The 24,824-nt window shown below is 47.6% G+C and overlaps 1 protein-coding gene across 1 annotated transcript; it reads right to left on the bottom strand.

Moving 5' to 3' along the window:
- Nucleotides 1-1,735: 1,735 nt before the first annotated feature.
- LOC144510242 (uncharacterized) lies at nt 1,736-22,774 on the bottom strand. Its single transcript, XM_078239736.1, has 7 exons — nt 22,645-22,774; nt 16,393-16,518; nt 13,203-13,310; nt 9,442-9,669; nt 4,669-4,722; nt 4,468-4,572; nt 1,736-1,878 (listed from the first exon to the last, which is right to left on the bottom strand). The coding sequence occupies exons 1-7, from the start codon at nt 22,772-22,774 to the stop codon at nt 1,736-1,738; spliced, it is 894 nt and encodes a 297-aa protein (XP_078095862.1).
- Between the last annotated feature and the right edge of the window lie 2,050 nt (nt 22,775-24,824).

The following is a 24,824-nucleotide window of genomic DNA, read 5'->3' as shown; positions in this document are numbered from 1 at the left end:
GGTAAATTGCCATTTAGTGTCAGGGGGACTCGCTAGGTTAAATGTATGGGGGATGGAGCCTGGGTGGGATTGTGGTTGGTGCAGAACTGATGGGCTGAATGGTCTCCCTCTGCACTGTGGGATTCTATGATTCACACTGCAAGCACTTGGGCAAGAAATTAACATCTTCCAGAACCCTGTTAATAACATAATTTATCACAATCCTGACATGACATTCCTGCTCGGAGACCCAGATGTAGATTCTCACACCAGCAGATATCAAATTCATAGAAATCATAGAAACCCTACAGTGCAGAAGGAGGCCATTCGGCTCATGGTGTCTGCACCGACCACAATCCCACCCAGGCCCTACCCCCACATATTTACCCGCTAATCCCTCTAACCTCCGCATCTCAGGACTCGAAGGGGCAATTTTTAACCTTGGCCAATCAACCTAACCCGCACATCTTTGGACTGTGGGAGGAAACCGGAGCACCGGGGAAACCCACGCAGACACGAGGAGAATGTGCAAACTCCACATAGACAGTGACCCAAGCCGGGAATCGAACCCAGGTCCCTGGAGCTGTGAAGCAGCAGTGCTAACCACTGTACTACCATGCCGCCCACTTGTTCCTGGAGATTTATTTTCAGAAACTCTTTGTCTGCCACCCGTCTCACCCGTACTCCCGGTCGGGTCGACTGGCAACAATTTTCCGAATGCAAAAACCGAAGAGAGTCACCCACTCAGATGCAAATTTCTTTTGGGAAATAACATTTTGGGAGACAGCGTAGGAGTCACATCATTGATGAGACAGGATGTGTGGGAGGTGGAGCACGCCAGGGAGGAACAAATGATTTTGGTCCTGTGGTTCCCTAAACTCTCCCCCACTGGGGGGGAATTCCCCCATCTCAGGCCAAATGATGTAGACCCAACTGGTAAGAGATCAGTTGCTATAATCAATCAATTTGTCATCCTGTGCCCTGCAGTCACAGATGGAGCTTGGCCTTTTCTTTTCCAACCTTGCAATGATTTTGTTCCTATGAAAGTAATGCTATGGTGTCTGCATTGTGTGTTCCACTATTCCTGATTCTTATGAATTTGAACCACTTCTCCTCTGCATGAGTCACAACTGCCTGTACGCTGCCCACACTGAATGTGTCATTCACTTTTTAACTGTTCGTGCACTAACACAGCCATTCCTGACCCCGACTGGATTATATCATTCTCTTCCACTGCTCACTCTTTTCACAATATTCCTTTCAGTCCCCTTCTTCCCACCTCTCTCTCCCTCTCGTGTAACGCAGGGCATGATCTTACCGCCACGTTCCCGCTGCAGCAAAGTCAAGAATTTGGCGCCCAGACAAATCTACGTTCACTGCAGCGGGGTGGGAAAATCCCGCCGGTGCGAACGGCCGTGACATTCCGGCCATACTCTCCCTTTCTGTCTATCTCTTTATTCCTCTGCCTCTCACTCCGACCTGTCTCATTTCCTTCCCCAGCTTTCCCTCCAGTGTCTTTATTCCTTGACCAATGAAATAAAAGGACAGTCGGGCATCATGCTGATGAGGCGTTCGCTACGATATTGCAATTGCCGAGTTATTACCGTCACAACAGTTTGCAGCGCGGAAAGGTGAACATAGAAACCCAGCCCGTTCGGTTTGCCACCGTTGCAGCAATTTCTGACCCATGTTGTCACGTTGGCACCTGAATAAGTGCACAGTCCATCCAGATAGGTCTTCCTCACGCAAGCAGTCATCAGCAAGTACAATTCAGACTGACGCAGTTTGGTTCAGTGATCTTTCTCTCTTGCTGTGATAACCCTCCGCACTCCTGTTCCGGGAGATGAATACTGTAAGTGTCCTCCATCTGCACCCTCAGATACCATGGTCTCATTTCAGCTGCCAACCAGCAAAGAAAAATAGAAGGTCAAAAAATACATGGGTAAATCTGATTGTCCAACCACTTCAACACTTACAACCTGTAGTAACGTTACAATCAAGTTTGTGGAGACTTGTCTAGTGCATTATAGTTTTTTAAAATTCATTTTTACGGGATGTAGGCAGGCAGCATTTATTGCCCATCCCTAACTGCCCTCCATTTCAGAGGGCATTTGAGAGTCAACCACATTCTGGAGTCACATGTCGGCCAGACCAGGTAAGAACGGCAGATTTTCTTCCCTAAAGGACCTTAGTGAACCAGATGAGTTTTTAAGACAATCGACAATGCTTTCATGGTCATCATTGGGCGGCACGGTGGTTAGCACTGATGCCTCACAGCGCCAGAGACCCGGGTTCGATTCCCAGCTTGGGTCACTGTGTGGAGTTTGCACATTCCCCTCGTGTCGGTGTGGGTTTCCTCTGGGTGCTCCGGTTTCCTCCCACAGCCCAAAGATGTGCGGGTTAGGTGGATTGGCCACGTTAAATTGTCGCTTAGTGTCAGGGAGACTAGCTAGGAGCCAAAATCTGAACATTTGTTTCGATATGCTTGCCTGTCCCTTATCGTTTAGAGGGCATTTTATTGAATAATTTGGTTCTCAAAGGCAGCACAATTCTCTCCTTGCCTGAAAGCTGTAGATTGGGTCAAGTTCTCCAGTATCCAACCCAGGTGACCATTTTTTATTCGCGTGCATAGGCAGAATTTTAATTCCCAAAAACAGGTAGGTTGGGATCGGGTCAAAGGCTAAAGTTCAAAAACATCTGAACCAGTAACCCAACTCACCTGCTTACAGTTGTTATGGAGATTTATGGAGTCCAATATGGTCATTCAATATTATAATAAGGCCTACATGTGTACATATTAATGGTTAACGGGCGGCACAGCGGTTAACACTGTTGCCTCACAGCGCCAGGGACCCGGGTTCAATTCCAGCCTCGGGCCACTGTCTGTGTGGAGTTTACACATTCTCCCTGTGTCCGTGAGGGTTTCCTCCGGGTGCTCCGGTTTCCTCCTACAGTCCAAAGATGTGCGGGTTAGGTAGATTGGCTATGCTAAATTACCCCTTAGCGTCAGGTGACTACTTAGGGTAAATGCATGGGTCTACAGTGATAGGGCCTGGGTGGGATTGTGGTCAGTGCAGGCACGATGGGCCGAATGGCCTCCTTCTGTACTGTAGGTTCTATGATTCTATTTTTAAGCTCACACCACCTGGGGTTCTCAGGCTTTGACAAACCCATAGATGGAAGCAGATGAGAAAGACCAAGGGCAGAATTCTCCGGTGCGCTGGTCTAAAACTCGGAAATTCCCGCCCGATCAGCAATGGGGTTTCACATTCTCCACAACCCACCCACTAAAATTCCAGTGACGAGAGAATTCCGACCCAAATCCATGAAGTTAGTGCTTTTACAGCACTGCTTGTGGGCCAGGGTCAGCAGGTGAATTCAAGTCCTACAAGTTTATCAGTAAACCACCACTCACACACCCACCCTCCTGGAATCTCTCTGCTCCCCATTGGGCCATTGGCAGCCCCTCCCCACCCAATCTGCTCACTGCTGTCCACAAGTCTAGCCGAGACCACTGGATGGTGATTGGGAATAGCCTCTCAATGATAAGGGGGAGAAACACGTTGAAACTTGGGCGGAATATTCAACTCCCCACGCCACAGGCTTTGTGGAGGTGGGGTGGCCTGCTATTGGCTCGTGGTGGGATCTTCCGATCCTGCTGCTGTAAACCTGGTTTCCTGTTATTCGCAACCTCCGCTGCCAGGGAACCCGTGGGCGTGGGATCATTGTCAGTGAAAGTAAAAGATCCCACCAGCAGGAACAGCTGCAAAATCCCTCTCATACGTTCACCATTTGGCTCAAAATACAAGTAGGGAGGTCTTGTGCTGTCGGGGGTGGTGTCCCTGTCTCTGAACCAGAGGATCTGGGTTCAAGACCCAGATGGGACCCAGTGTTTATCAGTTTGAACATTATCCTGGAGGCACTGAGGACAGCGGCAAAATTCTGTTGCTATAAAATCCCTTCAGTGCAGAAAGTGGCCATTTGGCTCAAGCGAATCTGCACCAACTTTCCGACAGAGCATCCTACCCAGGTCCACCTTATCCCCGTAACCTCACTAATCCCCTAAACTACACATTTTTTGGACAGTAACGGGCAATTTAGCATGGCCAATCCACCCAATCTACACATCTTTCGGTCGGTCAGGGGCAATTTATCATGACCCCTCCACCTAGCCTGCACATCTTGGGAGTGTAGTTGGAAACCGGAGCCAAATACATAGAGAATGTGCAAACTCCACACAGACAGTCACCCAAGGCGAGAATCGAACCTGGGACCCTAGTGTTGTGAGGCAGCAGTGCTAACCACTGTGCCACCGTGCTGCTATGGGTGAAGTTGATTAAAATGAGCACAGACAAGGTAACCAAACAACCTGGGACCTTTGTGCTTGTGGCATCATACTACACACAGTTTATTGTTTTACTCAATGGCTCAGTGAGGAAGCTCCAATTCGGTTCTTGATGGATTGTGATGACAGAAACCTTTACGTACCTGGTAACAACTTGATTGTTTTCTTCCTCCATGAGATAACCCGCATTCCAACTAAAAGGCACAGCAGGAGGAGAATGATAAGAACCATGGTGATTGTTACAGCTCCTACTTTGGTCAGAGAGAAAACAGAAATGGATTAGCAACTGTGTAGAATATGAAACACTTCACTAATCAAATGTTCTTCCAAAACCGTTAACCAACCTGAGATGAAGGCGATTTCCATCTGTCCTATTCTTATCGTATCTCCCACGGTTCCTGCCCAGGAGGAGATCAGTTAATTAGGACAAAACAAAAAGCAGAAACAACCTGATCCAACTCGTCCAGAACAATGTTTATATGCTCAATGCGCCCAGTAAAATTACATTTCTGGGCTCAGCCAGTTTTTTTTCAATAGGCCTCACCTTCATGATTTATTTTGCAGGGTATTTTTATGACAGCTAAACTGTGCCACCGTGGTGGCACAGTGGTTAGCAGTGCCATATCACAGCACCAGCGGATTCGATTCCTGGCTTGGGTCACTGTGCAGAGACTGCACGTTCTCCCCGTGTCTGCATGGGTTTCCTCCGGGTGCTCTAGTTTCCTCCCCGCAGTCTGAAAGACGTGCTGGTTAGGTTAGGCATGAGCAGCAGCAAAAATGGCTGTTCCCTGTTAGCCACCAGGCAGGATGCTGGTGGGAGCTTACTTTCTGGTTAAACAGATGGGGCTTTGGAAAATTAAGGATGGTGAAGGTTTGCTTTGATGTGGTCGGGGAAGGAGTCTTTAAAGTTTATTTATTAGTGTCACAAGTAAGCTTACATTAACACTGCAATGAAGTTACTGTGAAAATCCGCTAGTCACCACACTCTGACACCTGTTTGGGTACACTGAGGGAGAACTTAGCATGGCCAATGCACCTAACCAGCATGTCTTTCGGACTGTGGGAGGGAACCGAAGCACCCGGAGGAAATCTATGAAGTTATGGGGAGAACATGAAGGCTCGGCACAGACAGCGACCCAAGCCGGGAATCAAACCCTGCCATGCCACCCAGGGGTCAGTGGAGTGGGCTTTTTTTTCAAGAACCCAATTGGGGGACTCAGTAAAACAGGGGGAAGCAAGCCTTTGGAAGCTGGGATTAACTTTGGTCTGGTTCCTGTAAAGACTACAGGGAGGCTACAAGACTAAAGACTCCAGTTTTGCAGAGAGTGCAGTATAATGTATAAATATGGTGTACAGTTTTCCATGGTTAGCCAGTTTGGGGGGGGGGGGCGGGGGGGGGAGTGGTTTCTTTTCTGTGATTTAGTGTATTATGTGTCCAAGTACTTTTTAGTCAATGGTGTTTTTAGTTTGTTTACAGTAAAAGTCTTAAAACGTGAAACCTTGCGGTGTGATACACTGGGAATTCAAATCTCTTTCGAAAAGTCAACAGTTTCTTTGGGGATAATGATAGTATTAAACATGAAACAAAGTCTGTCCAGTAACTTCCAGATTGTCATGCAGTTGCAAACACAGACTCAGGAACGTGGAGGTGGTGTACTTACATATCATAGAAATCATAGAAACCCTACAGTGCAGAAGGAGGCCATTCGGCCCATCGAGTCTGCACCGACCACAATCCCACCCAGGCCCTACCCCCACATATTTACCCGCTAATCCCTCTAACCTACGCATCTCAGGACTCTAAGGGGGCAATTTTTAACCTGGCCAATCAACCTAACCCGCACATCTTTGGACTGTGGGAGGAAACCGGAGCACCCGGAGGAAACCCACGCAGACACGAGGAGAATGTGCAAACTCCACACAGACAGTGGCCCAAGCTCCACTGAGTAATCAGGATTTATACCTATTCTGATGTCTTTAGACAATTAACAGGCTCCATACAACCTCTGAAAACACTGCATTCCTCAAATCTGACCTCTCCAGCCTTTCTTTGATTTGATTTATTATTATCACATGTATTGGTATACAGTGAAAAGTATTGTTTCTTGCGAACTTGTCAGACAAAGCATACCGTACACAGAAAAGGAAAGGAGAGAGTGCAGAATGTAGTGTTACAGTTATAGCTAGGGTTTAGAGAAAGATCAACTTAGTGCGAGGTCGGTCCATCCAAAAGTCTGATGGCAGCAGGGAAGAAGCTGTTCTTGAGTCGGTTGGTACGTGTCCTCAGATTTTTGTATCTTTTTCCCGACGGAAGAAGTTGGAAGAGGGCATGTCCGGGATGCGTGGGATCCTTGATTATGCTGGCTGCTTTTCTGAGGCAGCGGGAAGTGTAGACAGTGTCAATGGATTTGATCAAATCAAATTTTAAAAAACATGCATTGCATGTGGCACTGAGAAGCGCAGAATAAATCCAAATTATCTCGTAAACAAGAAAATGCACAAACTTTTCACTTCAAGGGAGTCTTAGAGTGAAATAACTTCCTCTTATTCTTTCATATATTACACATCTGTGATAACAGTATATCATAAATGATTGTGGCTCCCTCTTCCACAATGTACCCTTCACAAAAGCACCCAATTTGAACCATCGTCTTGGACACAAGTGCATAAATCCCACTCAGATCCTGCATGGATCAGCTGGTGGGGGTATTCACAGGCATCTTCAACCTCTCTTTACAACAATCTGAGGTCCCTATCTGCTTCAAGAAGATGACCACCATCCCGGTACCCAAGAAAAACCAAGCAGCGTGCCTTAATGACTATCGGCCGGTGGCTCTGACAGCCATCATTATGAAGTGCTTCGAAAGGCTAGTCATGGCACAAATCAATTCCAGCCTCCTGGACCACCTGGATCCACTACAGTTTGCCTACCGCCGCAACAGGTCCACAGCAGACGCCATCTCTCTGGCCCTGCACTCAACCCTGGAACACCTAGATAACAAGGTCACCTATGTCAGACTCCTATTTGTCAAATATAGCTCAGCCTTCAACACTATTATTCCCACGAAACTCATCTCCAAACTCCGTGGCCTGGGCCACGGCACTTCCTTCTGCGACTGGATTCTGAACTTCCTAATTTACAGACCGCAATCAGTAAGGATCGGCAACAACACCTCCTCCATGATCATTCTCAACACCGGTGCCCCCAAGGCTCTGTCCTCAACCCCCTACTATACTCCTTATACACCTGTGACTGTGCGGCCAAATTCCCCTCCAATTCGATTTTCAAGTTTGCTGATGACACCACTGTAGTGGGGCGGATCTCAAACAATGACGAGACAGAGTACAGGAATGAGATAGAGAATCTGGTGAACTGGTGCGGCAACAATAATCTCTCCCTCAATGTCAACAAAACGAAGGAGATTGTCATCAACTTCAGGAAGTGTAAAGGAGAACATGCCTCTGTCTACATCAACGGGGATGAAGTAGAAAGAGTTGAGAGCTTCAAGTTTTTAGGTGTCCAGATCACCAACAACCTGTCCTGGTCCCCCCATGCTGACACTATAGTTAAGAAAACCCACCAATGCCTCTACTTTCTCAGAAAACTAAGGGAATTTGGCATGTCAGCTACGACTCTCACCAACTTTTACATTTGCACCATAGAAAACATTCTTTCTGGTTGTATCACAGCTTGGTATGGCTCCTGCTCTGCCCAAGACTGCAAGAAACTACAAAAGATCGTGAATGTAGCCCAATCCATCACGCAAATCAGCCTCCCATCCATTGACTCTGTCTACACTCCCCGTTGCCTTGACAAAGCAGCCAGCATAATCAAGGACCCACACACCCCGGACATTCTCTCTTCTACCTTCTTCCTTCAGGAAAAAGATACAAAAGTCTGAGGTCACGTCCCAACCGACTCAAGAACAGCTTCTTCCTTGCTGCTGTCAGACTTTTGAATGGACCTACCTTGCATTAAGCTGATCTTTCTCTACACCCTAGCTGTGACTGTAACACTACATTCTGCACCCTCTCATTTCCTTCTCTGTGAACGGTATGTTTTGTCTGTCTAGTGCGCAAGAAACAATACTTTTCACTGTATGTTAATACATGTGACAATAATAAATCAAATCAAAAATCAACTTCTCACCATCCTAATTAGAAGCAGAAGTAGGCCTTTCAGCCCCTCGAGCCTGCTCTGTTATTGGATCGGATTGTAGCCTAAACTCCACATTCCGCCAACTCCCGATAACCTTTGACTCCCTTGTTAGTCAAGAATCTATCTAGCTCTGCCTTCAAATTCTTCACTGGCTCTGCCTTCACTGCTCTCTGGGGAAGAGAGTTCCTCTCAGAGAATGCCAGAATCCCTACGGTGCAGAAGGAGGCCATTTGGCTCATCGAGCCTGCACCAACAACAATCCAACCCAAGCCCTATCCCCATATATTTGCCCTGCTAATCCCCCTGACATTAAGGGGCATTTAGCCCTGCCATTACACCTAACCTACACATCTTTGGAGTGTGGGAGGAAACTGGATCACCCAGAGGAAACCCACGCAGACACGGGAAGAATATGCAAACTCCACGCAGTCACTCGAGACCGGAATTTGACCCGGGTCCCTGGCGCTGTAAGGCAGCAGTGCTAACCACTGTGCCGCCCTAAGTCACGACCCTCTTGAGAAAAACATTTCTTCTCATCTCCATCTTAAGGGAGACCCTTGCCAGAATTTTCTGGCCATTCCCGCCAGTGGGATATTCCAGCCACCCCCTCCCACCCCCCCTCCCCAATTCTAGCGTCTCCCACAGGCAGAAGCATCTTTTATCATTCCACATCATGCTCTTGAAAAACACCAAATACTTAGAGCGTTAACAGAGGGGTGATTAGAGGGTGGTAAACATTTATGTAGACTGTGCTCCAAAGTGGAGATGTTGGTCAGAATTTTTCCACCCTACCCGCCACGGGAATCGGAGCGGACACGGGGCGGACCATGGAAAGGTCCATTGACCTCGGGCGGGATTTTACGATTTCGGGACGAGTGAGGCCGGAACATCCCGCCCGTTTTATCTTGGACAAATTCACCAAATGATGTAAATGAGAGTTCTTACAAATGCAGCTTACCCCAACTCTGGCTGCTGGTGGCCTTTGCGGACTGATCCATTCCGGCACTGGGTCGATTTGTAGGCGTGTGATCCGCTCCCGTGCAACTTTTAACAAAAAGGAAATGGATGAAGAGGAGATGGCCGAGAAGGTAGTTACCGCTTAAGCTGATGTCTAAAAAGCGTTCCAGCAGACAAGTTCCTAATTTGAGCCTCCACAGAGGACAGGAGCAAATCTTTTCCTTCTCCTCTGCGGACAAGCAAAGCCCAAGCTGAAACTGAGCCATTTTACACAGCTCCCTTCAAAAGACCCTTCACCCTGCTCTGCATTTAGAAGACAGTCTCCAACAAGCTCACATTACTAAGCGAGCGAACGTGGTGCCAGCACAACCTACACTGATAATGTCACAATTTGTGACAACACTCTGTATTCAGTGAAATGTTGAGATAGTGATTAAGCAGGGGCATCCAAGAAGGACCCAAATTATATTTTTAAAATTAATTCATGGTTCACAGGCGTTGCTGGCTGGCCAGCATTTGTTGCCCATCCCTAGTTGCCCGAGGGCAGTTGAGAGTCAACCACATTGCTGTGGCCCTACAGTCACATGTAGGCCAGACCGGGTAAGGACGGCAGATTTCCTTCCCTAAAGGACATTAGTGAACCAGGTGGGTTTTTCCAACAATCGACAATGGTTTCATGGCCATCTGTAGATTCTTAATTCCAGATATTTTTCATTGAATTTAAATTCTACCATCTGCCGTGGTGGGATTCGAACCCAGGTCCCCAGGACATTAGTTAACTTTCTGGGTTAATAGTCTGGTGATAATACCACTAGGCCATCACCTCCCCAGATGGCTAGTTGACAGCACGACCTGGACAAAGTGCCTCTCAAAGTGGACTGGGCTGTTTTGGAGTTACAGCATCATGGAATAGCAGAATCAATTGCTTCTCCACCAGTTCCAGAGCTGATGTTGACCCAGTGTTGCAGACTGGAGCATTTCAAGGTGCAGGGCTACATGCCGAGGGACACACTAAAGTCTGAAGCAGTCGCCACCAAGGCTTGATGAGGGAAGACCACAAGGTTCCGCCTTGCCATAGTCTATGAAGGGACTGGAAACTGAAACCTCTCTGGCAGTATGTTTGACATGTAATCCTATTGCCACCCACCTCCCCCACCCACCATGGGGTGGGTGGGGGAGGTGGGTGGCAATAGGAACTTGGCTGTGTTTTGACTCTGCAAGACCCAAGTAATAGAATCATAGAATCCCTATAGTGCAGAAAGAGGGCATTTGACCCATCGAGTCTGCACCAACCACAATCCCACCCAGGCCCTACTCCCATAACCCCTTGCATTTACCCTAGCTAGTCCCCATGACACTAAGGGGCAATTTAGCATGGCCAATCCACCTAACCCTCACATCTTTGTCCTAATACCCACTGCCTGATACCTAGGATAGGGTCTAATGGAGGGAGCCAAGATGCACAGTATGGAAGATGCTGAACTCCTCTGGCTATTATCCCCCTTAGAGAAGCCAAAAGTTGAAAATAAGTCATCTCAAGTACTTCTGTTTCCTTGTCGCAAAGCAGGAAACACCTGGACTGGCGTACACTTTCAATGAATTGTGTGAGAGCAAAATCCAGGAAACCTTCCAATAACCATAACTAGGCTTGCGTTTGAGATGTTTTGACAACAATAACAACATTGACATTAAACACATTCCCAGCACTTACTTTGTCTGTGGGTGGCATGGCACAGTTCCCATGACAGGATGAGTCTCTGTAGAGTGAAGATTTCTTCCCAAATCTTTATCTAAAACAATGGAGAAGTCACTCATCACACCAGCTTGTCACAAATAACAGTCCAGGCGAAACATTACAGAGGCAGGAAATTATTGTCAAAGATTTAGATTTGTACTGGGTGAACTGCTCCTGATCCAGACACATCTTCAAACCAAGGATTCTCATTCTATTAGCTGTGGTTCCCTATTCCTGAATTTCTGTAGTGTGTGTGTGTGTGTGTGTGTGGTGTGGTAGGGTGTGTGTATGTGTGTGTGTGGGGGGGGGGGGTTGTGTTGTGTGTGTGTGTGTGTGTGGGGGGGGGGGGGGGGGGGGGAGGTGTGTAGTAGACTCAAAGACCCTACACATTCATCCCAGTGGGAAACTGAGTCAATCAGCAGAATGGCAGGTGCCACAGGTCCAGGAGGGACTGGCAGTAGGAGCCTGGGAGCTGAGCAGGGCAGTCACACTTGTAATTTAGTCTGACCTTACATAGAAACATATATATATTTCTCCTGTTGGCAATAAAGCCTTTTATTATTCATACCACATTGAGTCGCCCTCAATCTGTCACAGGGGGGATATGCAGTAGAGTGCGTTTTGGCAGACCATTAGGCCAATGATGCCATTTTGCTATGAGGAGAGGTTGAGTAGGTTGGAACTGTACTCGTTGGAGTTCAGAAGAAGGAGAGGCGACCTTATTGAGACATATCGGATTCTCAGGGGGCTCGACAGGGTGGATACTGAGAGGATGTTTCCCCTTGTGGGAGGAGTCCAGGACCAGAGGGCATAATCTCAGAGTAAGGGGTCGCCCATTGAAGACAGAGATGAGAAGGAATTTCTTCTCTCAGAGGGTAGAGAATCTGTGGAATTTTTTACCGCAGAGAGCTGCAGAGACTGGGTCGTTAAGTATGTCCAATGCTGAGATAGACAGATTTTAATCAGTAAGTGAATCAAGGGTTATGGGGATAAAGTGGGAAAGTAGAGTTGAGGATTATCACATCAGATCAGTCTTATTAATTGGTGGAACAGGCTCAATGGGCCGAATGGCCTACTTTTGCTCTTACATCTTGTGGTCACAGATCAGCTCTATTCTCAAAACCAAGTGATGCGCTATCAATAAGGCGAAAGACTACAGGTGTGCCAATACAAGTGTAGGCTTTTATTCACAACAGAATCAGGAGCAGATCCCAACAAATAACCAACCTGGACTGAACAAGGGGGAGGAGACAGCCACCTTTATACTAGATGCCGAGGGGAGGAACCAAACTGGAAGGGGATGTGTCCAGGCATGACAAGCACACACAACGGTGGTCCATATAGGACAAAGGCACAAGTGAGGTCCACCACACCAAGTACTCACCTGTTTGGATGACTAGGGAGTGGAGTTTGCACATTCTCTCCGTGTATGCATGGGTTTCCTCCGGGTGCTCTGGTTTCCTCCCACAATCTAAAGATGTGTGGGTTAGGTTGATTGGCCATGCTAAATTTCCCCTTAGTGTCAGGGGAATAGCCGGGAAAATATGTGGGATTACAGGGATAGGGCCTGGGTGAGATTGTGGCCCAGACTCGATGGGCCAAATGGCCTCCTTCTGCACTGTAGGGATCCTATGAACAGTTTTAAAGAGGGGTGCAGTGCAGTGCTCAAGAGGAGGAGATGGTATCAGAGGTGTAAAGGATAGACAATGGGCGTGAGCTTACCGGCCGTTCACGCCACGCTCCCGTTGCAGGAGGTCGGAGAATTTGACGCCCAGCCAAATCTCTGTTCACCGCAGCGGGATGGGAACATCCTGCCGGTGTGAACGGCCGTAACATTCCAGCCTAAGTGCGATAAAGCCACACCAGCACCCCACAGCGATTTGGGCAGGGTAGAAAATGGAAAGTATAATTAGGTGGTGAGGTTTCAGTAAAGAGTAAATTGTCACTGCACATGAACCAGGTTGCGATCATTTAGCTTAGCTGTGGCACACAGTCACCATGAGCTGGAGAGGCGTAATCAAGCTCACCTTTTCGAATACACATTCTGCAGTTGTTATCGTCACACTGGTAGCCCTCGGTGCAATCACATTGGGTATTTAAGGAACTGCTGCAGTTTCTCTTATACTTCATTCCTTCTGTAAGAACACAAAGATCGGTTAATGTCTTGTGCACATAACTGAAGTAGGAAACTTGTGAGTGAACTGCACCTGATCGAGTTTTCTTCCCTCAGAATGTTGTTAAGATCTGAAACAAATTATTTGAAAATGGAATCTGATCCCACTGCCAATTTACAACTGGACATGTTACCAAGTTTACATTCCAAGTTTATTTATTAGTGTCACAAGTAGGCTCACATTAACGCTGCAATGAAGTTACTGTGAAAATCCCCTAGTCGCCACACTCCGGCACCTGTTTGGGCACACTGAGGGAGAATTTAGTGTGGCCAATGCATCCTAACCAGCACATGAAGTAGTGAAGAGGACTGATTTGCATGGTTATTGGGAAGAGAGCTAGCATGCGGGACTGAGTTGGACAGCCCTTTCAATGAGCTAGCACAGAGAAGATGGGCCAAATGGCATCGCCTATGCCTGAGATTCTATAACGTGTAACTTTGGCAAGAGAAATCAAAGTGCACGGGACCTCTGACCAGTGAAGCCAGCAGAATGGAGGCATGCCCAAGATGATGGCCTCTCAAGACAACAGCACTGGCCAATCTTACAGGCACCCTTTCAAGAAAATCCCGGTGGAGAGATTCTGTCGGAATAGCTAAATCCTCCCTAAAATCTGCCTCAGTCATCTTTCCTCCCTCTCCTGCTCATCCTCAAAGGTAGCGGTAGAAGCTACTTAGAGGCAAAAATCACTTTGGCACCTTGGTGAGTTCAAATATCTCCACATTTCCCAAGCACATCATCGGACCAAGGCAATATAGACTGAATCCCAAGAAAGCACACTCTGAAAAGTCCCTTCCCGCTGCAGTAATCACCTGCGAAAGTCCTCACCCCCACTTGTCTCAGATCATGCATGGAAAGTTTGCATCTTATTGAAGTCACTCCAGCTTACTCCAGGTGTTTTGCATGCATGAAACCAAGATTTTCAGTTAATCAGTATCTTTCTTATCCTTTTCAGTTGGCTGGGCAGATTGCAGGGAGGGTCGAAAATGCAGTGGGAAACTTGGCTGGGGTGGAGGCATTGACTTTGGGAACAGCTTCTGCCTTGCTGGTCGATCAAGGTTCTCTTGTAGCCAGGCTCCAGCCACGCCAGGAATTTTAAAAGCAAGCAGCGATGGGTGTAGAGTCCTGCATCAGCCTCCCCCCCCACCCCACCCAGTTAACACCTCATTGGTTAACTTTCAATGGCTATGATGGGGGAGGGAGTGGGTTTTAACTCCGACTGCCCATTACTCCAGAAACGGGTGGCTGCTGCTTCAAGAATACATTGGGTCGCAACTTTCTTGGACACTGGGGGTGGGAGGAGTTGGTCATCGGGGGTGGGTCGGATCGGGTGGAGACACTGGGGTGCTTAGTGTGCGGGTCCGCTGGGGCTCGGGAGCATGGGAGGTATGGTTCTAGGTCTGGATCTTTAAGGTCGTTATTCTGAGGTCAGAAGTAGTTTCTTTTCTTTCTAACCCTTTCAGAGTAACCATGAGGTTCAAATGGCCAGAACCATCTGAAGTTGGCGATTTAAATCGCTTTGTAGGATGGTTCCCAGGGCCAGTACGATGTCCAGGGGAAGTTAACCCTTCTGGACCATTGCTGGGTAAACCCTTACCTGGGAACTTCCAAGAGGGAGTCCCCACCCCCCACCAATCCAACGCTGGGGGAGCCAGATTGTTATGGGGCATTCGAATTGGGGTTAAGGGCCACAGTTTTAAGGGCAATGCTATTTTCCTATTCCCCTAGCAAGCCATTAAGAATCTGGAGGAGTGCTCAATTTCCAGCTTCCTGCTGGGAAATGTGTTTCACTCATTCATGTAAATCTGGAGGCCCCCAAATGAAGAGATGGTGGCGTGATGGTGATGCCATTGCGCTAGTATCCCAGAGGGCTAGGATAATGCACTGAGAACACAGTACAAAGTCTCACAACACCAGGTTAAAGTCCAACAGGTTTATTTGGAATCACAAGCTTTCGGAGCGCTGTTCCTTCATCGGATTCCAAATAAACCTGTTGGACTTTAACCTGGTGTTGTGAGACTTCTTACTGTGCCCACCCCAGTCCAACGCCGGCAACTCCACATCCTGAGAACACAGGTTCAAATCCCTTTACGGCCGCTGGTGGAATTTGAATTCAACTAACAAATCTAGAATTGCAAGCTAGCCTCAGTACTGGTGAAATCAGAGTGATCTGAAGAAGAGTCATATGGACTCCAAAAGTTAACTCTGTTTCTCTCTCTGCTGTTGCTGGACCTGCCAAGGTTTTTCCAGCGTTTTCGGTTTTATACCATAAAGCTACCGTTGCAAAAACCCACATTGGTTCATTCCTGTCCTTTCACAGCCTACGCGTGACTCCAGACCACAGAGGTGTGGATCACTGTTGAGTAGCCCAGCGAGCCATTCAGTTCAGAGGCAATTAGGGACGGGCAATAAATGCTGGCCTTCGCTGCGATGGCCACATCACTCCTCTGCGCAGCCACTGCTTAGATGTCCATTGGGGGATCATCCAGCCCAGGATAATCACGGATGGCACGGTAGCACAGTGGTTAGCACTGCTGCTTCACAGCTCCAGGGTCCCGGGTTCGATTCCCGGCTCGGGTCACTGTCTGTGTGGAGTTTTGCACGTTCTCCCCGTGTCTGCGTGGGTTTCCTCCGGGTGCTCCGGTTTCCTCCCACAGTCCAAAGATGTGCGGGTTAGGTTGATTGGCCAGGTTAAAAAAAATTGCCCCTTAGAGTCCTGGGATGCGTAGGTTAGAGGGATTAGTGGGTAAAATATGTGGGGGTCGGGCCTGGGTGGGATTGTGGTCGGTGCAGACTCGATGGGCCGAACGGCCTCCTTCTGCACTGTAGGGATTCTATGATTCTATGAATCAAATTAGGGGATCATCCAGCCCAGGGTAATCGAATTAGAGTGCTGGATTTTTGCTGCAATTTTTGCGCTGGTGGCTTCCTGTTTATAAGGTGCAACAGCCTTATTGATTTAATTCACCATCAGCTGAAGGCATTATGCAGAGACAGGTAGCTCACCCTTTATCCTTCAGGAAGAATAATAGGTTTGTAACATTACCATGGTTGCACTCATCACAGCGGAGGCACCGCTGTCTGTTGTTCCACTCACTGATGTATAACGAATTATGACAGTCTTCACAGATAAGAGGCAAGGTTGCAGTACACGCTTGTTTCATAAATGTTCCTGGAAAATAAAAAGAATTATCAATATCTGGATGGACACATGTACAGATGGGGAATAGAGGGATTCAGGGGGTTGGTCTAGATAGGATAACGTGATCAGTGCAGGCTTGGAGAGCTGAAGGGCCTGTTCCTGTGCTGTACTGTCCTTTGTTTAATCGCAATGCGGCAGGAATCAACTCAAATGTTACTGTAAGGTATTGGCTAGTGCGTTGTAAAGTCTTTCAGCTGCATTGAGCAATGTAAAAAGTAAAGTCACCATAGTCCCAGATGACCAAAGGCTGCACTCACTCCATTTTGAGGACAGAGAGGTGACTGCTGGTGATTTAACCTGAGGGTCACCACAAGTGAGGAACAAGATTCTGAAGGCTTCTTAGGTAGCCTCAGCTGGTATTGGGATTGAACCCATGCTTTTGTTTTGCATCAATAACCAGCCGTCAAGCCAACTAAATTAACCGGCTCCCACCTCTTCAAGGGAATATGGTTGGGAGGACTTCTCCAATGTCTCATGGCTTTCATCGAAACTAGGAGCAGGAGTAGACCATTCGGCCCTTCAAGCCTGCTCCGCCATTCATTTTGATCATGGAATTCAATATCCTGATTCCGTTCCCCCATATCCCTTGATCCCTTTAGCCCCAAAAGCTATATCTAATTTCTCATTGAAATTAGACAATGTTTTGGGCTCAAAACGGCCAAATGTATTCTAATATTGAATCTCCAAATTTTTCTAGGCTGGATGACCCCAAACAGTGCCATTTGACTTATAGCCACTCCGGGAAACATTTTTTAAAAATTCATTCATGGGATGTGGGTGTCGCTGGCTGGCCAGCATTTGTTGCCCATCCCTAGTCGCTCTTGAACTGAATGGCTTGCTAGGCCATTTCAGAGAGCGGTTGAGAGTCAGCCACATTGCTGTGCGTCTGGAGTCACATGTAGGCCAGACCGGGTAAGGACAGCAGATTTCCTTCCCTAAAGGACATTAGTGAACCAGATGGGTTTTTTCTGACAATCAACAATGATTTCATGGTCACCATTTGATTCTTAATTCCAGATTTTTTTTTATTGAATTCAAATACCACCATCTGCTTTGGCGGGATTCGAACCTGGGTCCCCAGAACATGAGCTGAGTTTCAGGATTAATAATCTAGTGATAATACCACTGGGACATCGCCTCCCCACATAACGGAGTACATGAAGTTGACAGCAGGAGGGGAACATCCAGTCCCATGAGCCTGCTTGCACCGTGAAGCATTCATGACTAAAGACTTCCAGCCTACCACTCCTCCAAGCCATGCAATCTTCTGTGAGAGCCAATAAATCCTTTGTTACCTAAATTACCTGTTCCAGATTCGCAGGGAAGAATGGCAAAAGAGAATGTGTGACTGAAGCATGCTGCAAACTCAGAACCAGCTACCGAGAACACAAATTATATACATGGGACTTTGGCATCTGTACCAGCCTCAGTCAATCTGGTGTCATAGCGGGAAACGCATGTTAGAAATATGAGCACTTTCTCCCTGCCCCACTCCCAGTGTTTTGCTCCTTGGGACACCCTTCTTCTAAAGACGCTCCCATTCAAGTCACCTAACCTCCTTTTTGCACCTTTTTGGCTGCGCATGTGCGCAGATCTGATTTCGCCTAAAGATGCAAAAAGACACCAAGTGCGAATATGCAGTCACCTCCCGATACATGAAGACTTGAAGCTTGTAAAAGAAAAGTGTGCGGGTGTAACCAGTTCCTGACGGGTATGTGCATAGAATGCCTGAGGCCAGCTGGAAACTGTAGTTCCTGACCTGAGACAAATGATTTAAGGCAAGTATTTGAATTTTGTAGCAAACATGATGAGACTTGACGGCAATGCGGTAAGGTACATGTCACAGTAAACTGTGCTACGGAGGGGGAGTAGCCAGAGATCTGAGGTGGCAGGTTTTGGAATTTTTGATGGGGTTTGAAAACAATTGCTTTGCTCCCGGGACTATGTGCTGAGGGGCGCACTAGAGCTTGAGGCAGAGGCGCAATGGGGGAAGGTTGCTGTCGAAGACCTTACAACCACAGTGAACTGAGGAGAGTGGAATTGTATAAACAAAGAACAAAGAACAGTGCAAGATAGACACATGATAGAATCCCCTCAGGCTGCAAGACTCACATTGAATATACACAGTAAATATGACATGTATCACAATTGTATTGAAGCACCTCAGAATGCAACTTGTTCCATGTAGACAACTTAAACACCTTTGCACCATTTTTAGTGACTATTTTGAAATATCTGTGATGTTTCTTTGATTGTATTGAAGCACCTCAGGGTATAACTTGATCTATGTAGAGAGCCTGAATATTATTGAACTTTATGTGATGGTCACTTTGTAATGTTCTTTCAGATATTTTACAAATCATAGAATCCCTACAGTGCAGAAGGAGGCCATTCAGCCCATCGAGTCTGCACCAACTCTCCGAAAGAGCATCTGATCCAGGCCCACCCTTCTACCCTATCCCCATAATCCCACACATTTACCATGGCTAATCCCCCTAACCTACACATTTGGGGCAATTTAGCATGGTCAATCCACCTAACCTGCACATCTTTCAGACTGTAGGAGGAAACCAGAGCACCCAGAGGAAACACACGCAGACATGGGAGAACATACAAACTCTACACAGTCACCCAAGGAATTGAACCCAGGTCCCTGGCACTGTGAGGCAGCAATGCTAACCACTCTGCCACCGTGCCATGTGGCAAAAGTATCAAATTATTCAACTGAAGGAATTTTTGACTCATCCACAACACTGGCTGACTGCATGGAGATGATTGTGGGGATGAGGGAAGTGATGGAAAGATAGAATTGGGGGTTCTTCAGTGAAAACGTGGAAACTGGCTTACTGAGAGGCAGTGTGTAGATGAGCAGATGACCAATGACACTCCTGAGGCAACTGTGGCTGGAGGAGGAGCGATCTCGCCAGTGCACTGACTGCTAAAGGAGACAAGTAAGAGTGAAAACACATCACAGCAGCTGCACTGTGGTGGACCAGTATGGTGCGATTGACCACAATGAGTACAGCATTGAAAGAGGTTGAGGAGACATAAAATATCACAGGCACAGTCACACAGTGTGTCATTGGTGACACTGATTGGGGTGGAACATACAGCTGGGAGGCAATAAATAACGATGAAGTTTGGATATCAGAATTTAGAAATGAGCATAGAATCGGGAGACAAACAATAGGTTCAAGGACTTGCAGGGCAGGAAGGAGATCAGAGATGGCCTGATAGTTAGCAAGGACAGAGGGGTTATATTCATAGAATCCCTGCAGTGCAGAAAGAGGCCATTCAGCCCATCGGGCCTGCACCAACTCTCCAACAGAGTATCCCACCCAGGCTCTTTCCCCATAGCCCCACGTAGTTACCTTGCAAATTCTTCCGCACTAAGGGACAATTTGCCATGGCCAATCCACCTAACCGGCACATCTTTGGACAGTGGGAGGAAACAATCGCAACCAGGCCCTATCGCCGTAACCCCACGTATTGACCCTATTAATCTCCCTGACACTAAATGGTCAATTTAGCATGGCCAATTAACCTAACCTGCACATCTTTGGACTGTGGGAGGAAACCGGAGCACCCGGAGGAAACCCACGCAGACACGGGGAGAACGTGCAGACTCCACACCGACAGCGACCCAAGCCGAGAATCGAATCCAGTGCTCTGGTGCTGTGAGGCAGTAATGTTAACCACTGTGCCACCATGCCACCCCAGCGATGAATTACTGATCAAATATCTGTGCTGTCGCCAAGACGGGCTAACTCCGCCTCTGCCCCTGCATGGTTCCTGATTAAGCAACAACTTAACTTTAAAGCTTGAATCCTTGTTTTTAAACCTCTCAATGGTGTTATCCCTCCCTACCTCTGTAGCCTCTCCCAGCCTCACCCTCTGGAATACCTGCACTCCTTTAATGCTGCCCTCTTGAGCCTTTCCAACTTGCTTCACCTGTTGGCTGCCCTAAGCTCTGGAATTTCCTCCCTCCACCTCTCTGCCTCACTACCTCTCCCCCCTCTTTAAAACCTACCTCTTCAACCAAGTTTTAGATTTTCTGTCCTAATGTTGTCTTACGTAGCTCAATCTTCATTGCACGCCTTGGGGTGTTTGATTGTGTGAAAGGCACTATAAATACAGTTTGCGGTTACTGACATCTCATCAGGGAAATCCCACCAGCAAAGCAGAACTTTTAAATCAAATTTAACTCCATTCTTAAAGTTACAAAGCCAATGTACAGAGTGGAGCAGGTGAACCCTTAATCCATCCCCATGCAAAATTCAAGTTAAGTTGAATCATAGACCCCCTACATTCGGCCCATCGAGTCTGCACCAACTCTCTGACAGAGCATCTTACCCAGGCCCTCTCACCACGAATTTATCATGACTCATCCCCCTAATCGATACAACTTTGGACACTTAGGGGCAATCCACCTAACCTGCACATCTTTAACAACTAAGGGGCAATTTAACATGACCAATTCACACATCTTTGGACAGTGGAAGGAGCACCCAGAGGAAACCCACGCAGGCAAGGGGAGAATGCGCAAACTCCACAAGGACAGTCACCCAAGGTTGGAATCAATCCTGGGTCCCTGGCGCTATGAGGCAGTAGTGCTAACCACTGTATGATCCCCACAAGAGAGATATACACGATCCAAGCTGACAAGAAATGACATTCAACCTGATCTTAGCCGGATCACCAGTAACTCAGCACACTCTATTTTTCATGTCAAGATCACAACGATACCCACAACTAGAATCATAGAAACCCTACAGTGCAGAAACAGGCCATTCGGCCCATCAAGTCTGCACCGACCCCAATCCCACCCAGGCCCTACCCCCATATCCCTACACATTTACCCGCTAATCCCTCTAACCTACGCATCTCAGGACACTAAGGGGCAATTTTTAGCATGGCTAATCAACCTACCCCAAACATCTTTGGACTGTGGGAGGAAACCGGAGCACCCAGAGGAAACCCACGCAAACACGAGGAGAATGTGCAAACTCCACATAGACAGTGACCCGAGCCGGGAATCGAACCCAGGTCCCTGGAGCTGTGAAGCAGCAGTGCTAACCACTGTGCTACCGTGCCGCCCTAACTCTTAAGGGGTTTGGACGTCTGGTATCCTCCTCACAGTTAAGACTAAAGCTAACATGTTTTATACACTGAGGAGAAACAGCCACAAAAATAAACACAAATAATCCTCAGCTAATGAATTAGTGAACAATTAGGTTTTCTGTGAGGTTGTACATGGCAAATGAGAACACCAAGCAGGCAAAACATTTCAATAACTGGAAACATGCCAGTTTACCAGGGATTCCGGGGATGGCGGGACTGACGTATGAGGAGAGATTGACTAGGTTAGGATTGTTTTCGCTAGAGTTCAGATGAATGAGGGGGATCACATAGAGACTTATAAAATTCTAACAGGACTAGACAGGGTAGATGCCAGGAGGATATTCCCGATGGTGGGGGAGTCCAGAACCAGGGATCACAGTCTGAGGATTCGGGGTAGACCATTTAGGACAGAGATGAGGAGACATTTCTTCACCCAAAGAGTGGTGAGCCTGTGGAATTCATTACCACAGGAAGTAGTTGATGCCAAAACATTGAATGTATCCAAGAGGCAGCTGGATGTAGCGCTTGGGGCGAATGGGATCAAAGGTTATGGGGAAAAAGCAGGAATAGACTATTGAATTGGATGATCCTTTACTGTTAAAATGTGACTTGGATACGAACTTTTTTCAGTATAAAGCAATATTGTTACTTTTTAATGTGCCACAAATATTTTAGAATGAGCCAATTAAAAAAAAGTCAAAACTAAATATATATTCAAAGATTACTGCCAAAACAGATTCCAAACGTGTTTAGGACAATCCTCCATCTCCTGCCTTTCCCGGAGGCAGATGGATTAGTGTTTGGATTGGAACAGGCACCAGGGGAGTGGGCACTACTTGTGCTGACAAGCTTGTAAAGAAAAACCTGTTTAACGTGTTTAAAAGCAAAAATGCAGCGGATGCAGCTAATCCGAACAAAAAGAAAGTCCGAAAGTGCCCTGACAAGTTTACCCTGTTCACAGTGTGTTCCCCTCACCTGGCGGACATCTGGAACAGCACTTCGGCCGTACATGTTGTTTCAGATACTCTGCAGGGCAGTAGATGCTCAGGGCTGTACAATATGTCCCGTAGATACAGAGGAAGAGGAGCGCAACCACCGACTCCATCGCGGTCTTAGGGAACTGTCACACATCAGAGCGATTCCTTCCTCCTTTTAAATCAAACGATGACTCAACTCCTCCCCCGATAAGCATTACTTCCGTACATCTGACGCCCAGGCTGGAGGTGGGGTAGCCCAACCACTGGAGAGTTCCACAAATTTCACTGTGACTGTCAGGACTTGCCCCTCCCTGAATCATGGAGTTGCCGGCGTTGGACTGGGGTAAGGCACAGTAAGTAGTCTCACAACACCTGATGGAGGAGCAACGCTCTGAAAGCTACCAAATAAACCTGTGCCTGCTGCTGCACATCTTCCACTGCTGCACATCTTCCACTACCGCGTCCTCGCCTGTCGCCCGGATACACCTTGGCGGGCCTTGTTGCCGTCGGGCGGCGGAGGCCCCCCGGTGGAGGTCCCTCTACGGAGGGATCTCCCCCAATTACATCGGGGACCTGGGGTGGAGGGTGATGCATGCAGCAGTTCCGCACAATCGTAGGTTTCACTGGTTCACGGGCTCCGAAGCTTGTCCCTTCTGTGGCCTTGTGGAGTCCGTGGACCACGTCTACGTTTTGTGTCTTAGGTTGCACTCCCTTTTTGTTTTCCTCAAAAACCTTTTATTGATGTTCTGTTTGCACTTCAGTCCCACGCTCCTGATCTACGGACACCTGGTGCGAAGAGGGGCGACCTCCTCGTGAACCTGCTCCTGGGCCTGGTGAAACGCTCCATTTACAGGTCCAGGCAGTGGGTGATCGAGGGGGCCGTCCATCCTGACTGTCTGCCCCTCTACCGCAGCTACGTTCGCGGCCAGGTGTCCCTGGAGAGGGAGCATGCGGTGTCCACGGGCACGGTTGACGCCTTCCGCACCCGTTGGGCACCGCAGGGGTTGGGGCACAATATCGACCCTAATAATCACATTGTGATTTGATGTTTTTAAGTTTCCTTGGTACTTTGATTTTTGTTCGGGCTGTTCCCCCTCCTTTTGGGGAGCTGCCCCTTTTACTTTGTCCTGATTTAATTTGAGTTTGTTTATTTGGTTTGACCTTAAAAGAGGCCAAATAAACCTGTTGGACTTTAACCTGGTGTGAGACTACTTACTGTGCCTCCCTGAATCATTTTGCTCAGGGGGTGCTGCACTGTATGGCGAGCATGATGATATACTCCCCGCAGGTGAATGTGAAAAGTCCCAGAAAAAAATAGGACAGTCCGGTCCCCCCATAATTATCCCTTGACTAATATCATTAAAATTAATGATCTGACCATTACTTGGTGAGTTACTAATCCAGTGCCAATACCACTACACCACCATCTCTCCTATAAGACCCTCAGGTTGTATGTTTGACATGAAGTGCATACTATAAATATAATCTGTAGTTTTAAGTGTAGTTAGGCACCGCAAAGTGTCATTACTGCTTTGAACAAAATTGAATTGTATTGATTCGTAGAATCATAGAATCCCGACAGTACAGAAGCAGGCCATTCAGCCCATCGAGCCTGCACTGACAACAATCCCATCCTATCCCCATAACCCCACATATTACATGCTAGTCCTCCCCAAAATTAGCGTCAATTTAGCATGGCTAATCCACCTAACCTGCACATCTTTGGGCTGTGGGGGGGGGGGGAGAAACGGGCACCTGGAGGAAACCCACACAGACACGGGGAGAACGTGCAAAGTCCGCATAGACAGTGACCCAAGCCAGGAATCGAACCCGGGTCCTCTCACGCTGTGAGGCAGCAGTGCTAAGCACTGTGCCACCGATTTGCAGTGAGGAGATTGATTGAACAAGGTACCAGAACACTAGCTCAGTTATGGAATGTTCTGGAATATCCAGCTGAAAGCAGTAAAAGTGGAAATGGCACCTGTGGCAATAAGTCATACGGTTCAGAAAAGGTCCCAGGTCTGCACTGTGCTAACTAATCACAGCTCGGACAACAGTGTTGCAACTAATCTCCGGTGGGAAAAATAAAGACTTGCACTTGTTTAGCACTTATCGCAACCACTGGATGGTCTCAAAGCCAATGAGGTAGTTTGATGTATAGTCACTGTTGTAATGTAG

This window comes from Mustelus asterias, chromosome 22, assembly GCF_964213995.1.
Source record: "Mustelus asterias chromosome 22, sMusAst1.hap1.1, whole genome shotgun sequence".
NCBI classification, from domain to species: domain Eukaryota; kingdom Metazoa; phylum Chordata; class Chondrichthyes; order Carcharhiniformes; family Triakidae; genus Mustelus; species Mustelus asterias.
This window is presented reverse-complemented; position numbering and strand designations above follow the sequence as displayed.

What these genes read in the sequence shown, in the direction of transcription:
- LOC144510242 (XM_078239736.1), bottom strand. Translation starts at nt 22,774, where the DNA reads ATGGAGTCGGTGGTTGCGCTCCTCTTCCTCTGTATCTACGGGACATAT. An exon ending in CTGTTCCAGATGTCCGCCAG is followed by an intron (nt 16,519 to 22,644) that starts GTGAGGGGAACA and finishes TTTATTTTCCAG; the next exon opens with GAACATTTATGAAACAAGCG. An exon ending in GGAAATCGCCTTCATCTCAG is followed by an intron (nt 4,573 to 4,668) that starts GTTGGTTAACGG and finishes TGACCAAAGTAG; the next exon opens with GAGCTGTAACAATCACCATG.